The sequence below is a fragment of the Cebus imitator genome, unplaced genomic scaffold (assembly GCF_001604975.1).
Source record: "Cebus imitator isolate Cc_AM_T3 unplaced genomic scaffold, Cebus_imitator-1.0 Scaffold241, whole genome shotgun sequence".
NCBI lineage: Eukaryota > Metazoa > Chordata > Mammalia > Primates > Cebidae > Cebus > Cebus imitator.
Window position 1 is genome coordinate 686028 of NW_016107556.1, and position 19909 is coordinate 705936.

A 19909-nucleotide genomic window follows, 5' to 3' on the forward strand; every position below is an offset into this window, starting at 1 on the left:
CACACTGCAGGCAGAGGGATCCTAAGCTATACACTTAACCACACTGATTTTAAGCCGTTTTATGACTTCCCCCTGCCAAACACCTCAATTTGGCTCTCAAGCTCCCTCACTATCTGCCTTTGCCACCTCCTAAGCCTCATTTCCCATCACTGGCCCCCTACACTCTATGCTCTGGTCATTCTAAACATTCACTCTCTTGAATGTGATGTGCTCTCCATCACCTCCAGACCTTTACACAGGTTGTTCCCTCTACTACAAACATGCTTCCTTCCTCTTCAAATGAACTACTCTTCATGTCCCAACTCAAAGACTACTTCCTCCCAGAAGCCCTCCCTGACTACCGACCTTCTCCCTACCTTTCCCCAAGACAGGGCTGTGTGCTTCTGCCATAGCTCCTGCTGCACTCTACCCTTCCCGTCTTATAGTGGCTGCCTCACTACATATATTTGTTCTAAAGTCTTACCATGGACCAGGAATTCTGTGTGGGAAAGGACCTTGTCACCAGCACACTGCACAATGCCTAGCACATGGTAGGTATTTAATAAATGCATGTACACTTCTACCCTAGACTGTATGATTTCCAACGGAAGAGAACTTTTCTTCTACTTTCATTTTTCAGGAGTACCAGTTACATGTGGTAGTGACCAGTGCAGTACCTGGAGCCACATTCCACTGTTTCCCAGCTTTGTCCACTGCAAAACAGGCTGATAATAATTCTTCTACCTCGTGGAGTTGAGGTGAGGGTCATGTGGGTTAATCTCTGTAAAGCACATTTCAGGACTGTGTTTAGCACTATGTAAACACTTGCTTTTTCATCATCTTGTGAGAATGGTGCAAGAGATGCTGAGCAAAAGATGATGGAATAGGTCAAGTGTGTTGTAAGGGTTATGTCAGATAAGGTTTGTAAAAACCCTAGCAGAATGCCTGGTCCACAGTGGCTGCTCAATAGGCAGTGGTTTATTGTGGAGAATCTCAGGATGGTTAAATCACACACATATCGTTCTACAAGCTCAGGAGTACTAGGAATACAACTATATTTTTTCATAGCAACTTAATTTCTGTTTTCAGATTTCTTCCCACTACACAAACTTCCCCCAGACATTGTACCAATGGGCCCATTTGTTGGCTTTCTGAGATGCTGAGGCCTTCCCAGCATGTTCTTAGGAAGCCCCAAAGAAAGACTTCTAGGTCTCAAAGTGGGGCAGAAGGCCTGTGCTAACCAAGACAATAAATGTCTCAGGGACAGCCTTTACCCACAAGTGGTTCAAAAACCAGATGGGCTCCTACCATAACAGCGGGACAAAGGGCAGAGGCATAGGAACTGGGGTGCAGAAGGGGTACATGTCACTGGGCTCATATCTACAGACATGCCTCAGATGTGCCCTGGGAGAACTGCCATTTCAATTCTGTATTGAATTGTTATCTATGGCATTTCTTGTACTTTGAATATGAGAACATGTCCTTATCTCACTTTGCTTTCATCTATCTATGGGCAAGAATCAGAGTGACAGGGAAAGGTGTAATTATGCCATTGCACCCCTTTCCCCACCAGCATCTTTCATTTCTCTATGTCACTAGGAAGGGAGTACCAGAAGACTGAAGCGAGACCTTCCTGCTAGTCCCTTGGGATAGAGACTTAAAGTAGGCGTTAATATTGGTTGTAAGAAAATCATAAAGGCTATATTTTTATACACTCCTGGGCTAAGATTGTACACATGACAAAATTATTATATAATTATTTCTTTAATTATAGTAGCCTTTTTGTGAAATAATCATTTTAGAAAAAGCCAAATTGGAATTCATTTCATTTTCCACGGTACCAGCACCAGTCTTCAGCTTATATTGGCAGCACTAGGTTTGTAGAATAGAGGTGTTTGGTTTAACAAATAGGTTAGTGAGTAATTGAATGAATCTAAAATTCTCCTGTTCTTGAGGGGAATCTTTAAAAAATCAAATAAAAAATAAATTACTTTGAATATATCCAGAAGGTAGAACCATTATACTCTCTTTTCATGAGTATGGCCTGTCAAAACAAAGGCCAATAAATAAGAAAATAAACAAATGTGTTAAGATAGGAACAGTAGCATGTAGTGTTTATATCGCAGCCACGGAGGATTTCTATGAGTTGTGGGGAGGGGAGTATGGTGGCAGAGTTGGGAGTAGATGGCAATAAAGAACAAAGAGGAACTGGGGCAGGAGGGACAATGTAGTGTGCTGGAGAGAACGTAGATTTGCCTTTCAGAAAATCTATGTTCAGTTCTACTCTGCCAATGGCTAGTTGGGTGCCTTAACTCTTTGCACCCAAGTTTCCTCATCTGCGTATCAGCACAGTAATACCAGGCAATGGGTTGCCGTGGAGGGAGGGGATTATCCCTGCGGGAGGAGGTCTGTGGTCTGAGCCTGCCTTCTCCCTTAACTCCATCCCAGCAACCTGGGGAACTTGGTTCCAGGACTCTGGGCTTAGCGCCCTGGAGGAGCAATGCTCACAAGCCTGCTGGTGGCCTGACTGCTGCTAAGTCTTGGGCGTGCACCACTGGCCAAAAGCACTGTTAGGAGAGGACCAGTCCTGCAGACTTTCTGGGCACAGGGCGTAGTAGAGAGACCTGTTCTTCCTACCCCAATCCTGGGTCTCTTGCAAGGCAATGGCCTCAGAAGTCTCTGCCTGCCAGAACTGTACAGACACAACCACGGCATTTGCAGGGAGCCACACTTGCTAAAGGCGTACGGAGCATGCGCGATCCCACCGAAGAGGCGTGGCGGCGGCGCCTGTGGTACCTTTCCCCTCTTGCGTCCACGTGCTGCTTTTCGAACTCCCAGTTTTTGTTAGGGGCATAATCCCATTCTACCTCTTCAGCGGCGATGTAAAAGGTTCTTTTCATCCCGTACGGCTGCTCAGAAGGGTCCCTGTTGCCACAGCTGTTGACCTCATAGATCTGACCCATGCCGCTCGAGAGGTGGTGCAGGGTGGCACAAAACACCCTGAAAATACCTGCAAGAAAAATGGCTCGGCATTGTGTGTGGTGCTCTGTATTTTTGTTGGTGATGGTCTGTTTTTTTTTTTTTAGCAAATCTACGTATTTTATTCCAAAATAACCATTTAGGGAGATTTTTTAAATACCAGTTGTCTAGTAGTTTAAAATCAGACCCCAAGGGGAATAAATTACTTTAAATATGTTTACTTCTGTGGAGAGAAAAGCACTGTCTAAAATTCATTTGTAATAATAATTAAAAAAAAAAGACTTAACAATATTGCTACCAAGAAATGACTTCTCTGGGTCTTCCCTGTAACACACACTTGTTACAAGACAGTCTGTCCTGGAAAAACATCAATAAATATGACTATCTTAGCCCAGCCCAGTTTAAAAAGAACTAATTACCTATAAGATGATTATCCTAGACAAGGTTCAAATTAAGCCACATTTCTGATGAGTATTTTGCCCTAAAGGATTTCATAAATTATAAAGTGCAATAAATATCTAAGGTGTTATTATTAATAAAGCCAAATGTATTACTTCATTAAGCCTTCGAGCAAAGAAGTTTCTCATTTCCAATGGTAGGTCTACATTATGCTAAATGAAAAGGAAAAAGAAAAGAGAAAAACAATCAACTAGATTTTTCTACATATTACCAACAATCATGTCTGACAGCAAATTATGTAATTTTTAGAATGAATTTTCTAGATGCATTGGCATCAGAAAGACATTTCTTAACTGAACTCACCATAAAATCATATAAAACAAATAAAAATATTGAAAATATTAACTCTCAATGAAAATACTGGATCAATAAATCTTCCTTCCCTTTTCTAGTAGCCTCTGATCTTAGAGGTGAGGGAAGAGTGTGCCTTTTATTATTAACCTTATACAACTTAGAGATGTATCTTCTATCTTGCTATATATGTAACTCTATTGTGTAAGTATCTTCAAGTTACTCCTTTTAGATGAGCAAAAACTCAATGGGTTGATTCAATGGGTACCCAAGCACAGTCAGGCACTGATGGGGACACATGAGGAAGGATCTTTATACAAAACTACAGAGAAGACACCTTTGAAGATAGACTTGGAAAGACTGTCCTCTGCATTTGTTTTTTTCCAGGCAGCCTATTGTTTATGTGTTGATTTTGGTTCTTCAATAGTTGAGGAACTGTCCCTAAGAACAAAGAGGATCTTACACAAGGTAGCATGAAGAAGAAAAGAAAATTAATAATAATGATGATGATAACAATAATAGAAGAACATGGAAATGTTTGAGTTGCAGCCTACAGTCTACCCACTTTTGAGCACCCTCCTTCTCGGCTTATAGATAAGGGACAGGAATTGGTGAAGTGACTAAGCTTTTAAGCAGTCACAGATTTATGCTTGTCACCAAACATAGACTGGAAAACACTGTTGTAAAGTTCTTTAGAAGCCTGTAGGACACATGAGTAATTATCAAAGCACTAGAATAAGTAGCTACATCTCTAAAATTATTCTGGGCATCTCAAACTTTGAGTGCCTATTCCTATGAATTAAAATGATTTGGCTATTTTCAAATCCCCTCCTCTCTTTGGTCTTGAAGAGTGTATTTTTAAAAACAAAATAAAACATTGTGTCTAAGGTATCCCTTGATTAGTGTAACTCATAATTGATCAACTATACTAATATGCAGAGATTGGACACTGGGAGAAGTTTACACAGTGAAGATTATGGAGCTCCTAGTTTCAGGCAGTCTTTGGGCAAAGATTTTGAAGCCCAAGCCTCAAGTTCTTAATTGATGACACAGAGACATCTAAACTGCAGTTCCAGTGGAAAGCAAAGAAGTAGAACATCTATTAGTGAACATTAAGTACTAATCTTAGGTAGCATATTGGTTCCTTCTTAAGACTGATGAAAAAGTTGGCTTGGAAAAACATGTTCAATGTCTATAGGGCTTGCTTGCCTCATTTTTCATTCAGTAATTAGCATATGCTACCATGTGTTGCTCTAGATATTTTATGAAAATGCCCAATTATCTCATTAGCTTGGAATCTAAAAGAAAAAGTTCCAGGTACTAGCATTTTATAGGGGTCTCCATAAATTCCAGATCTGACGCAGCTTGCCCTGTGGGGAAACCAAGGGTGCCCAAAAGAATGAAAATAGAGAAGTCCCCAAATCAAGAGGCTGTTATCAGTACCTGTGGAAGACAGACCAGCCTGCAGTTACGGCTACATCTGTAATCTGGAAGCATCCACTGTGATGTCCATGCCTGGTAGATGCTTCAGAGAAGCAACTGAAATTATGCTTATGCTCAATGATAGCAAAACATATCCACTTTATGGGACTGAATTTTTATGAACTGTAATTCAAGAACATTCTCCTAGGATTTACACAGCAAAGACTTTTAGAGGGCTCCCGCTTCTGCTTTGTGGATATTACTTTAGATATTTCCCCTCTGTCCCTTCTAATATGTGTTTGGACTAATATAGTCAGGATTCTCTGATTCTAATCAAGACTATATCTATTTCTATACCACTTGAAGTACACAATGTCTATCAATTTCTTCTGCGGGAGGACTCCAAGAGGATGAGCCTGAAGGTAGAAACCTGGGCACCTGAAATGGACCCAGCAAATTTACCTGCATGGTCCGGCTGCATGAATGCTGTTGTAGCCACATGGGGAAACAAGGCCAGGGAGTCTCGGTGAGTCCCTCGTAGGTGAATGGTATTCCCTTGAAAAACAATTCCATGCATGTCGGTGTCAGTGCCCAGTCCAATCAGATGCCAGGAAACTCTATCCATTCTACACATGTTTAGGCCTGGCTGGTTGCCATACATGTAGCCATTAACAGCTAAATGGAGGAAGAAAGATAGAACCCACTATAATTATGTAGACATATTGAAAACATATCACCTTAGTGAAAAATTATCAGTGTGTATGGGGCAGGGGAGCTTCAAATATGTAAACTGTTTACAAAAGATCCTTGTTGTCAGAGAATAAACAGTACCAGAGAAAAGACACATAGTGAATCCACTTAAAATGCTGACCAAAATTAACCATGAATAATGAAAATATTACTGAAATTATTAAAATGTTATCTTTAACAACACATATGCAAGGACACTAATTCTAATATTTAGTAAGGAATAAATCAAATTGTTTTATGAAATAATTTTTCTGACAAAGTTATTTCATGGCATATGATATCCTTCATTTTACATTTCGCTTTTGCAGATTATAAAGAGCATCTTGTAAACATTTTATTTTCACCAATTCCCCATACTCTTCTCTTAAGGCTCTTGATATGAAAATCATTGTCTTTTGAGGTTCTTTTCCTATGACCTCCCTTGCTAAAAGTCTCTTCCTCAGTTATTAATTCATTGAATTCCACCAGACCCTCATTTGCCAGTGGGCTTTGCATTTGATTCTAGAAGTTGTCAGACATGCTTTTACTGATTACATTTATTCTGCATTATTTGAAAGATTTCTTAATCAATTGACATAATATTTGCATGTGTGGTCAGTGGAAAAGGATTTTTTTAGGGGGTACCTAACGTTTATAAGAGGTTAGTCCTTGAGTGAATAAGTTTGTTTTACGATAACTTGTACTTCCTTACCCCAGCAAAATTACTAGAGGGACTTTATTAATAAATAACGATTAGTTAGATATGAAGACCCTCTGTGCTTCCGAAGTGGCAAATTGTTTTTATATTTTACATCAACCCCAATCCGTTGACAGTGGCTATCTGAAGCAGTGCCGTGAGAAGAATTTAGAAATCACTCTTTCACCCTATGGTCATGAATACCATGATATAACAGCAATATCTGGTTGGTGAATGCACATAATTGTGTCTCATGATTGAGGTCCCTTGGAGAAATAAATATTCTACCCATTTCCTACTGTCTACTAAGCCTATAGCAGGAAGGAACTACTATCATGCACATGAATGACCTGTTATAATCCTGTTATGAAATAAAATTACTTTTTATTAGGTTGGTGCAAAACTGATTGCAGTTTTTCCTATTGAAAGTAATTGCAAAAACTGCAGTCACTTTTCCACTATCCTAATACTTCCGTGTCTGCAGAACCAGTGGTACTTGGTAATTGTACTCAGATCTGGGATTATTACTAGAAATTCCAAGAAATTCTGGCGCTTCTGAGGACTTCATATTTTCAGAAAAAAAAATTCTTTGATAATGCCTTTGCAAATCAATGATCTAAATCTTGTCCATCAAATATTAATGAGGTCTGAGTATAAATTAAGCTGCTAATAAATTCAGTCCTTGGCTGGCTGGTAGAGAATCTTCTCTTGCCCTGGAATGCTTGTTTAAAGCTTCTCTTTCTACATCATTCACTCATCCATTCTTTCTGTCAACAAACATATTTTGAATACAGGCCATATAATAAACACAACACAAGGCATTGTGTACCATGTCAGACCCTTTCTTTTTGGCTTTGTTGCTCTCTTCCTTCCACCCCATGCAAGCAAGACTGTTTTTTTTTTTTTTTTTGAAAGAGAGAGAGGGTCTCACTCTGAGACCCTCTGTTGCCCAGGCTGGAGTACAGTGGAGCAACTACACTTACTGCAGCCTCAACCTCCCAGGCTCAAGAGATCCTCCTACCTCAGTCTCCCAAGTAGCAGCCAGGACTACAGGTGCACACCACCACACCTGGCTAATTTTGTATTTTCTGTATAGATGGAGTCTCACTATATTGCCCAGGCTGGTCATAAACTCCTGGACACAAGTGATCCTCCCACCTTGACCTCCCAAAGTGCTGGGATTGCAGGCACGAGCCACTGTGCCTGGACTATATATCATATTTCTAAATATGAAAGTAGTTTCACATTTCCAAAAGAGAGTGGGGCTGGATTTGATGTCGTTCATTTAGTTGTTTATTACTTTCTTTTTTTTTCCTTTTTTTTTTTTTGAGATGGAGTCTCTCTCTGCCACACAGGCTGGCGTGCAGTGGTGTGATCCCAGCTCACTGCAACCACTGCCTTGTGGGTTCAAGCGACTCTACTGCCTCGGCCTCTCACACAGCTGGGATTACAGGTGCATGCCACCACACCTGGCTATTTTTTGTATTTTTAGTAGACACAGGGTTTCACCATGTTGACCAGGCTGGTCTTGAACTCCTGACTTCAAGTCATCCGTCTGCCTTGGCCTCTCAAAGTGCTGGGATTACAGGCATGAGCCACCACACCTGGCCTATTATTTTCTATATAAAGACCTTTCTGATGATAAATTTATTTTACAATTAGCTTCTCCACCAAGAAACTGCTTCGTTTCCTTTTTTCTACCTTAATTTTCCTTTTTTACTGTCTACTAAGAAGTTTGGAAACAATACTCATATTCAGTTATAGCAAAACTTTTTGTAGAAGATGACACTGAAAATGTATTACTCTGTGCTTTCCATTGGCACAAGAGGGGATTCAGTTGGAAATGAGCATCTGGGACCATAGGGTCTGTGACCTGGTTGCTGTGGTGCACTTGTAAGTTTGGAATACTTTTGACTTCCATGCAAGAAAGGGAGGTTAAGGGCCATTTTGTTATTCTTCCACAATGTTTTAAAAGGCAATAAATAGATTTTATGGGCCAGGCATGATGGCTCAGGCCTGTAATCCTAGCACTTTGGGAGGCCAAGGTGGGTAGATTACCTGAGATTGGGAGTTCAAAGCCAACTTGACCAACATGGTGAAACCCTGTCTCTACTAAAAATACAAAAAATTATCTGGGTGCAGTGGCCTGCGCCTGTAATCCCAGCTACTCTGGAGGCTGAGGTAAGAGAATCACTTGAACTCGGGAGGCAGAGGTTGCAGCGAGCCACGATAACTCCACTGCACTCCAGCCTGGGCTACAGAGTGAGACATCATCTCAAAAAAAAAAAAAAATTATGTTGGGTCCTAAAACAAGATGGTTAGCACCCATTGTCTTATGCTACTTGCTTCAGGCACTTTCACTGCACTTTTTATTACTGCACCGTCTTGTAGGCTCTGAGTTTGGACTCTCATTACTCTGCTACCTTAGGTAATATGCTTAAGAGTAATGAGCATCCTGTGTTACTCACAAGCAATTAGCAGGTGGTTTGCTATTGTAACACTTAATACAAACAGACAGGGAAGGAGAATTAAATAATTCCTCCCAAATGAAGATATGGGATAGGAACAACTAGTATTTCACAAATTAACACTCACCAGTCACTCATACTACTTAATTATAGACACTTTGCTATGTAATGAATCTCCTATTATCACTGGTTATCAGATTTCATGTTATTGTGAACCCAAGGGAGAGTAGTTTGTCAGTAATTTTTACATTTATGAGGTACTGTGAACTTGGCTAGTTTAAATGTTTTGTTTTTGTTTTTGGAAACGCGGTTAAATTTTGTTTTGTTTTTGTATTTTGAGACGAGGTTTCACTGTGTCATCCAGGCTGGAGTCAGTGACGTAATCTCAGCTCACTACAACCTCCATCTCCTGGGTTCAAGCGATTCTCCTGGCTCAGCCTCCTGAGTAGCTGGGACTATAGGCGTGTCACCATGCCCAGCTAATTTTCATATTTTTAGTAGAAACGGGGTTTTACCACATTGGCCAAGCTAGTCTCAAACTCCTGACCTCGAGATCCATCCGCCTCAGCGCCCCTCAAAGTGCTGGGATTACATGCATAAGCCACCACGCCCAGCTGCTAGTTTAAATTTTGTGTTCTTTCATCTAAGGCTGATAAAATATTCTAGAAGTATTAAATTTCACGTCTCTGAGAGATTGGGAGCTTTCACCATATCATCTAAGCTGAAGGCATGAAATAACTTACTCATAACCAAGAACAATATCCAAGAAGCCAAAATTAAGGTAATTAAAACACACCAATCATTTTTCACTTCAAATGCAAGTAAGCCTTTCATTTACAGGAGGGAAAGTCATTTGTCATACCATGCATTCTGTTGGATTTCACAAACTCTTTATCTTCTTGGTCAATGCTGAAAGGACGCCAGGTAAACTTCTGAATGTTTTCATCAAAATATCTGCTCAGATTCTCATCAAAGACTGTGAACAGTAGGTAAAATTCCTTGTCTATTCCTTTCTATGGAGAAGAAAGAAATGAATACATAAAAAGTGCAGCTTGGGAATTCATGGAATTGCCTTCCTTTCGAAGTTCACACAAAGTATTAATAAGTTAGACCAGCCTGGCCAACAAAGTGAAACCCCATCTCTAGTAAAAGTACAAAAANAAAAAAAAAAAAAAAAAAAAAAAGATGTTCATCATGGATATTGATGCTATCCCCATCAAGCTACCAATGGCTTTCTTCACAAAATTGGAAAAAAAAACCCTTAAACTTCAAATGGAACAAAAAAGAGCCCACATAGCCAAGACAATCCTAAGAAGAAAACCTAAGAAGAAAAACAAAGCTGGAGGCATCAAGCTACCTGACTTCAAACTATATTACAAGGCTAAGTAATCGAAACAGCATGGTACTGGTACCAAAACAGAGATGTAGACCAATGGAACAGAACCAAGGCCTCAGAAAGAACACCACACAACTACAACCATCTGATCTCTGACAAACTCGACAAAAACAAGCAATGGGGAAAGGATTCTCTATTTAATAAATGGTGTTGGTGGAATGGCTAGCCATATGCAGAAAGCTGAAACTGGATCCCTTCCTTACACCTTATACAAAAATTAACTCTAGATGGATTAAAAATTTAAACATTAGACCTAACACCATAAAAACTCTAGAAGAAAACCTAGGGAATACCATTCAGGACATAGGTATGGGCAAGGACTTCGTGACTAAAAGACCAAAAGCAATGGCAAAAAAAAGCCAAAATGGACAAATGGGATTTAATTAAACTTAAGAGCATCTGCACAGCAAAAGAAACTACCAGTAAAGTGAACTGGCAATCAATAGAATAGGCAAAAATTTTTGCAATCTACCCATATGACAAAGGGCTAATATCCAGAACCTAAGGAGAACTTAAACAAATTTACAAGAAAAAAACAACCCCATCAAAAAGTGGGCAAAGGATATGAACAGACACTTTAAAAAGAGATATTTATGCAGCCAACAAACATGAAAAAATGCTCATCATCACTGGTCATTAGAGAAATGCAAATCAAAACCACATTAAGATTTCACCTCACACCAGTAGAATGGCAATCATTAAAAAATCAGGAGACAACAGATGCTGGAGAGGATGTGGAGAAATAGGAATGCTTTTACATGTTGGTGGGAGTGTAAATTAATTCAACCATTATGGAAGACAGTGTGGAATTCTTCAAGGATCTAGAAATAGAAATACCATTTGACCCAGCAATCCCATTACTGGGTATATACCCAAAGGATTGTAAATCATTCTGTTATAAAGACACATGCACACATATGTTTATAGTGGCACTGTTCACAATAGCAAAGACTTGGAACCAACCCAAATGCCCATCAATGATAGACTGGATAAAGAAAATGTGGCACATATACACCATGGAATACTATGCAGACATAAAAAAGGATAAGTTCATGTCCTTTACAGGGACATTAACGAAGCTGGAAACCATTATTCTCAGCAAACTGACACAAGAACAGAAAACCAAACACTGCATGTTCTTACTCATAAGTGGGTGTTGAACAATGAGAACACATGGGCACAGGGAGGGGAACATCACACACTGGGTTTGTGGGGTAGGGGGCTAGGGGAGGAGTTGTAGGGGATGGGGGGATTGGGGAGGGATAGCATTAGAAGAAACACCTAATGTAGATGACAGGGTGATAGATGCACCAAACCACCACCATGGCACATGTATACCTATGTAATAAACCTGCACATTCTGCACATGTACCCCAGAACTTACAGTATAATTTTAAAAAGAAAAAAGAAAAGAAAGAAAAAAAATATATATTTTAAATGCTCATGGGCGATGTGAACAGAAAAACCTAGGTTCTAATGTTATTCTTCTGTTCACCACTGTGAAGCCTGGAGCAAGTGATTCATCCTCTCGAAGCCCTAATTCCTTCACTTGCAAATGAGGGTGATAGTACTGTCCACATCATGATTGAATGAGATGACTTAGCTAACACACTCAATACAATGCCTGATAAATATTAAGTCCTCAGTGCTAAATTAGCCCAGGAAAACATCAGAAGGAAGGTGACAGAACCCTGTGTGATGTTTAATTTATAATTTAATTGTGTCACAGTATGCCCAGATTTTTGCTAACACATTATCCTGGGTGTTTCTGGAGGGATGTTTTTGGATGAGATTAATACTTGAATCAGGAGACTGAATAAAACTGATTGCACTTCCTGACGTGAGTGTACCTCATCCAATTGGTTGAAGGCCTGAATAGAAAGAACCAAAAAGCTCACCTTCCTCTAAGTAAGAGAGAATTTCTTTTGCCCGAGTGCCCTAGAACTAGGACATTGGCTTCTTCTTGCCTTTATGTTTAAACTAAAATGTTGGCTCTTCCTGGTTCTTGAGCCTGTCAGCTTTCTGACTGGAGCTACCCCATTGGCTCTCCTGGGTCTCCTGCTTGTTGACTCAGCCTGCAGGTGTTGAGACTTATCAATCTCCATAATCATATGAGCCAGTTCCTCATTATACATCTGTCTCTGCCTCCTTCTCCATATGTATATGGAACATCTGAGTAGTGGCTGGTGTCTGCAGCACACAACTATTTTGTGAAAAGCATATAAGTTAGTACATAGTAGGCTCCCACAGCAGCAGGGAAGGAAAGTGGAAGGTCTAAACCATAACCCATCACACAACTTTAAGAACTGAAATGTGGATAAGGAAAATGAGTTTTGCAAATAAGGTAGTACTGGAGTTTTCAGTGTGTGTTTGTAGGCCATACAATGTTTAAGATGTGTATAATATGGGATTTTCTGCTAATTAAACTTCTTAACTTTGGGGAAAAGAATACTTATGCTGTATTTCATTTATTCAACCATAAATAACTGTTGAATGTCAACAATGTGTCATGCATTGTTCAAGGAAAGGAAGATAAGATAGACAAGGTCCTTGCTCCATTGCACTTAATTTCTTGTAGGAGGAAACATACTATACACATAAGCAAATAAATAAATAAGGAAACTATCTTATGGTGGTAAATGATAGTAAAATCAGGTGATATAAAAGAGAATGACTTTAGCCTGGTGATCAGGGAAGGCTTCTCTGAGGAGTGACAAGAGCTAGTCATGCAAAGGTCAGGGGAAGACATTCCAGGCATAAGGAGCCTAGCACAGAGGCCCAAAGCCAAAGGCAAGCTTGGCCTGTAAGAGGAACGGAATGTGGATGGAGTAAGGGGGCATGAGGGAGCATGGTGCCCACTTGTGGGAACAAGAGCCTGGGGCATGTCTAAATAGTGTAAATTTTTATTCTAAGTGTGATAAGAAACCACTGGAGATGTTGAACAGGAAAGTGACTTGATCTTATTTGCACTTTAGAAAAATCATGCTTGGTGTCCTGTGATAAAATTAATCTTGGGCTGGGTGACTATAGTCACCTTAATTGTACATTTGAAAATAACTAAAAGAACATAACTGGATTGTTTGTAACACAAAGGATAAATGCTTGAGGGGGTGAATACCCCCTCCTCCATGATGTGATTATTATGCGTTACATGCTTGTACCAAAACATCTCATGCACTCCATAAATATATACATGTACTATGTATCCACAAAAATTAAAAATAATTTTTTTGAGATGGAGTCTCACTCTGTCACCCAGGCTTGAGTACAGTGGCATGATTTCAGCTCACTGCAACCTCTGCCTCCTGGGTTCAAGCAATTCTGCCTCAGCCTCCTGAGTAGCTGGGATTACAGGCACATACCACCAGGCCTGGCTAATTTTGTTGTATTTTGAGTAGAGACAGGGTGTCACCGTGTTGATCAGGCTGGTCTCGAACTCCTGACCTCGTGATCCACCTGCCTCAGCCTCCTAAAGTGCTGGAATTACAGGCCTGAGGCACTGTACCCAGCCAAACAAAAAAAAAATTTTTTTAAGAAATTAATCATGGGGAAAAGAGGAGGCAGCTCAATGTGACGCCTGATCCTAGATCAGACCCTGGACCAGGAAAAACATGTTTTTCTTTTGCTATAATGGACATCAATGAGACAATCAGCAAAATTTTAGCAGATCTGATAACATCAAGGTTAATTTTATGACTCAGATAATTTTACGTTATGTCAGAGAGGGTTCTTGTTTTTAGGAAACATGCTGACAGACTGTGTCTGCAGCTGACTCTCAAACAGGTCAGAAAAAAAATCCATAAAGACAAAGAGATAATAATAAAGCAAATGAGATTTTAAAATGTTGATGAATCTGGGTGAAGGGTATATGAGGCTTCTTGGTAAATTTTTCCTACTTTTTCATAAGTCAAATTATTTTTTTTAAAAGTATGAGATATATATAGGTGGATGCAAAGAAAGAAATAGCAAGGGAATAGGGAGTCAGATTGAATGATTATTGTGCAGCACCAGGGGTGTCAGAAAATGACCTTCTGTACCTGTTGGTGGAGAACATGTCCTGTTTTACTTTTTAGGGAGACATTAAATAAAATCATTTTGTTTTCTTCACAAAAAAAAAAGAAAATGACCTTCTGTTACCTGACCATTCACCACTGGAAGAATTTACAACAATTTACTGGAAAGAGATGCAAACACTTCTTTCCATTTTCATCTCTCCACCTGCCTTGAGGGGGACTGACCATTTTGCTTGGAGAGGGACTGGCACAGTGGGTATTTCATAAGTAACTCTTGAATTGAACATACCTTTCCATCTAGCCAAATGGATTTCTCTCTCAGCCAAGTTACAGGTTTAGGATGTTTTGGGTTACTCCTTTTTTTTCATGAATTTTGTGTAAGTGGACTGACCATGAATAGTACTTGGCTTAGGCAACAACTTCCACATACTATGAGGTGCTTCTAGCAAACCTCAAAGGTACCATTAAATGGATACAATGGGGCAAAATTAGAACTAACTTTCAAACCTTTTCTGGCACTTAATCTCCTTGGCTTAGGTATTTACCTGTGAGGGAGCAAAATGATGCAATGGAAAAAGGACAGAGTTGGATGTTTAAGGTCCTGGGTTTTGCTGCCAACGTTCACTATTTACTAGGTGTATTTCCTGGAATTCCACTCAATGTCTCTGAGCCTTAGTTTCTTCAGCTTTAAAATATGGATAATCGTTCTGCTTTGCCTTATATGCTTGCTGAGGTATAGCATAAACATTCAGTCTTGTAACACAGGCAATAGACATTTCCGGGATTGTTCCTTTATGTTGAGAAAGGAAGGAAAGGAAAATCCAAATAGGATCAAGATATTTTGTGTTTTTTAAATCTGGAAATTCCTTTGAGTCCAGAAGTGGAGACATACAATGCCAAAAATTATAAAGTATACCATGTAAATAAATATCCTCGCTATTTCTGATTGGTAAAACAGATGGATAAATGACTGGATTTTTCACTTTTCATCAGTATGTTTAATATCATGTAGACATAGCTTGAAAGGCTATGCTTCGCTACACTAAGTAGTTGAACCATTCAAATCCCTAAGTTAGGACTTGGAAGAAGTTATCTAAATGTTTTGTTGTTCTTTCAGGCATAGTGATTAATTCCAGTTTGCAGTTGAGGGTCACAGTGGTTCTCAACCTTGACTGCACATTGGAATCATCTGGAGATTCTGATTTAATTAGTCTGTAGTATCTCAATAATGGATGTTTAAATGGTCCCCAGGTGATTCTGATGGTGGCTAAGTTTGAGAAACTTTGTCTAAGAAGAATAATTCCAATTAGCATTCCATGTGGATCTCTAAAGATTCCATAATAAAAGCAACACACAGAAAAAGAGGCCCACCAAATCCTAACCACCACAAGCAGATATTCTAGGTTACTAAATGGACAGTTGTTGTTGTTGTTGTTGTTGTTGTTGTTGTTTTGACACAGAGTGTAGCTCTGTCACCTAGGCTGGAATGCAGTGGTGCAATCTCAGCTCACTGCGACCTCCACTTTCCAGGTTCAAGCGATTCTCCTGCCTCAACCTTTTGAGTAGCTGGGATTACAGGTACCCGCCACCATGCCCAGCTAATTTTTGTATTTTTAGTAGAGATGGGGTTTCACTGTGTTTGTCAGGCTGGTCTCGAACTCCTGACCTCATGATCTACCTGCCTCAGCCTCCCAAAGTGCTGGGATTACTAGTGTGAGCCACTGCGCTCAGCTGGGCATTTGTAACTATAAATTTAGATCCTAAATTTTCACCAAAAAATAAAATCTCCATTACATAGAAGTCTACTTCAAGGGGAAGAAAGATAAATCCCTTTTTGTAACTGATTATTCCTGTCTCGCCTCTGGCCCTATTGCAGATCTCTCCCACATATAACTCTGAGAAGAACTAGTAACATTTGATGGCCTACCTGTGTCCCATCAGCATTGAGGACGCCCTTTTTACAGACTAGCAAAGGCCCTACAAGGCCAGAGCTGGTGTCCTTAATTGGATCAACTGCTGAGAAGTAAACATAGGTCAGACACGGAGGATCACCAGCAGTTGGGCTTACGCTCTCAGGTACGATCCACTTGTATGTAAAAGTTTCACCTGGTTTAACGTGCGCCCCTGGTTTCACAAATCCTGAGGATATAAATAAAACAATTATTCAAAGCAACAGCCAAGAACATTATATTGGTAAGACAGGGTCTTCCAGCCCTGGGTGTCTTCTTCTGATGACGAAGAATTTTGTACCAGGGGAGTGGTTTTCTCTCCTGTATCCTACCAGAGGAGACCACTGCCACAATCAGTTGGCTTATGAGATAGAAGTTTAAATCAAAGAATTATCTTCTTCATAAATGGCATACAATTTCTTACTCAAATGCCAGCCTTAGCAAATATTAAAAGACTGACAGTGGCCCATTCAACAATTAAATTAAAATTCATAAAATATCATTGGAATGACTTCTATGTAGAATATATTATATCTGGTCTTCCAGAAGATACCCAAAAGAATTAACCAAGAAACCTATCTTTAAAGAGTTTGAAATATAGGAAACAACTCAGAAATAATCTAAGTAACTACAAGATAGAGGATGTTAGTGAATGCCCAAGGTTACAGGGCTGATAAATAGCAAATCTGGGATTCAAACTCAGTTTTGTCTGATTCCAAAGAGTGTGCACTAACCCTTATATCATACTGCCAAAAAACACATTGGATCTTTCCTACTAGACAAGGCCAGAGGCTCATTCTGCATTTTACCCAGTGCTTTGCAAAAAGGTGCCCAATATGTTTGCTGAATTAAACATTTTGTCTATTCTGGTGTTCTTTCTGCTCACACACAGTTATTCTGAGCATTCTTTTTCTTGTATTTTTTTAAGAGAGAGGGCCTTGCTCTGTCACCCAGGGTGGAGTACAGTGGCATGATTACAACTGTAACCTTGAATTCTGAAGCTTAAGAGATCCTCTTGCCTCAGCCTTCCAAAGTGCTGGGTTTACAGGCATAACCCACTGTATCCGGCCATTTTGAGTATTTTGACCAAGGAAAAGAGGACAGGTATAGGAATTGTTACCACAGCAAAAGAGGATGAGAATGGGTCCAGGGAGAGGAAATTATCTTCCATTCCCTTCTTCTCTGTCCCCTCACCATCACCACAAAACCTTTTCTCAACCGGGCCTGGCATCACACTCCAGTGTGAAGCAGTATTCCAGGAAGCCAGGGTGTCTGTTGCAGTGATAGGGATGAGTACCAAGGAACTAGAAGTTTCCCAAGAACAGTATGATGATGAATTAGAGTTCCCACAGCCACTGGGCAACAACCACCTTTTTCACATTTAGAGAGCCTGTGCTACACACTCTGTGATGGGAAAAGGTCATAACAGATGATAAACACAGTTACTGTTTTTTATAAATATATGGGTTGATTTGATACACAGCAAAGACCACGAAAAGATTTTGATGTCAACAAACCACTAGAAATCAGATTTTCCCTTCAGCCTTCACCTGCAGAATCCTATGCAACCTGCAACTGAAAAGCTCTCCATCTTAGAGAAAAAGAAGTGATTGTGAAAGTAGCCCACTTTTGAGATTTACTATATTATTGAGAAAAAAAGAAAGAAGCAAACATTTCCTAAGAACATACCATGTGCCAGACCTTGTCCTAAATTCCCTTTCCAAAGCCCTGTGAGGCAAGTATTGCTATCCACATTTAACAGGAGAGAATCGGGTTCAGAAAGTTTAAGTGATTGCCCAAGCCCTCAGGACAGATAACAGAAGGGATGAGGATTTGAACCAGGTCTGTTTAGTTCTAAGTTTTGCTCACCCATCCTGTTTCCTTTCTAAGCCCAGAGTGAGACTTACCATCTAGGTTTGGGGCTGCATCAGATGCCTTGTCATAGATCACACCATGGGGCAAAATGCTATAGACCTTGTCAGCTTTGTTGGCAAAGGTCACTAACAGAGTATCACCCACCTCTGCCTTGATAACTGGGCCTGAAAAATATCAAGGAGAGAGAGAAGAGAATGAAAAGAGACAGAAAGAAGTAGAGCAGAAGAGTCATACTGTGCAGATGTATATGCCCAGCTAAAACACCTCCCTGGGCTCAACGCATGGGGGATGGTTTTACTGTACCAAGAATTCCAAGATGGGCTTCTGCAGCAGGGAGTCTCTTTCTTTTTGTAAAAGTTGCATCAACAAACTCAGTATACCGAACCTTCCAGTATTTTCCTCCTATTCTGTTGTCCCCTTGTGTGAAGTAGAGATCAGAGTCACTGAAAAGACAAAGGAAACTGATCGAGGACACCTCTCAACATAGCCACCAAATGTTTTAATTATGGAGCTTCATTCTATCACCTTTAGTCCACCCACCCACCCATGTCCCCAGAAAAGTCAGCACAGACTTTGAGAGAGTTCCCAGGAATAGCCAACCAGCCCTAAAAGTCTTCAGGGGCTGGATGATACTCAAGCTCATTTCTCTCCTAGCCATTGTGCTTTCTTCCCCAGAGGTCCAGCAACTGAAGCAAGCACAAGTAAACTCCTTACTTACCAACATTAGAGTCCCAGAATGGTGTTCTACAAAGTAACAAAGAGCTAACTGGTTTCTCTGCAGAATAAACATCCCTCTCTCTCTTGCTGATGCTAATATGAATAGTCTCTGCATCTAGTAAGCTCTTTGATATCTGGCATGATTAAGGAATGGAGTGTCTAGTTAATCAAACTGTGTAATTAATGGAGTGCTATCATATAAATTATATACATGAAATACCAAATTTCCAAGTCATGAATATGATAATGTAAATTTTGACTGTCACTATACTGTCTTATTTCCATCAATGTTACCATCACTCTTGCAGCCACGTAGATTTTCTTTTTCTGCTTCCTTTCCTTAACTCATTCATCCTTACTTTGTAAAATTTTTTGGCACTCTTCCTTTTCTACTCTCTTTGTGCATCTTTTCTTTTCTTTCCTTTTCTTCCCACTACCATGATCCCAGTGCATGCCCGAATCACACTGGGTGTGGCCCATTATATGAACCCCCAAACAGCATCCTCTGTCTGATACCAGCTCATTTGCTTTTCTTCTCAGCATACACACAACTATTAGATTGGTGCAAAAGTAAACCATAATGGCCATAATGGTCAACACTGTGATTAAAAAGTACTTTTAATTGCCAAGACCGTGCATACTTTTTTACTTAATACAATATTAATCTCCAAAATGGTAATTTTTATTGTTACATACCTGCTCCAAAATCTTCAATTGCTCCCAATTGCCAATCAAATACTGTTCAAAAGATGAAAGAATCTCTGCAATTGATATCCCATTTGCCCCAATTCTCTCCCTATTTCTCTATGCAAATGCCCATTCTTCTATGCAAATTGTTACTGCAGTCTCGTCTGTTCATTCTCCCCATGCCATACATGATTTGCATCAATCCCTGCATCTAAAATTACCCTCTTCACTATTCACTTAGATAAATT

The 19909-nt window shown here is 39.9% G+C and overlaps 1 protein-coding gene across 1 annotated transcript in view; it reads right to left on the reverse strand.

Moving 5' to 3' along the window:
• Positions 1-19909, reverse strand: part of HEPHL1 (hephaestin like 1) — a 77816-nt gene that overhangs the window by 20962 nt on the left and 36945 nt on the right. The window contains exons 7-12 of the mRNA XM_017498414.2: positions 18561-18700; positions 18290-18421; positions 16361-16572; positions 9887-10037; positions 5593-5805; positions 2776-2989 (exon numbers count right to left, since the gene is read on the reverse strand). Coding sequence (XP_017353903.1) covers positions 2776-2989; positions 5593-5805; positions 9887-10037; positions 16361-16572; positions 18290-18421; positions 18561-18700 — 1062 coding nt within the window. The remainder of the gene's footprint in view (positions 1-2775; positions 2990-5592; positions 5806-9886; positions 10038-16360; positions 16573-18289; positions 18422-18560; positions 18701-19909) is intronic.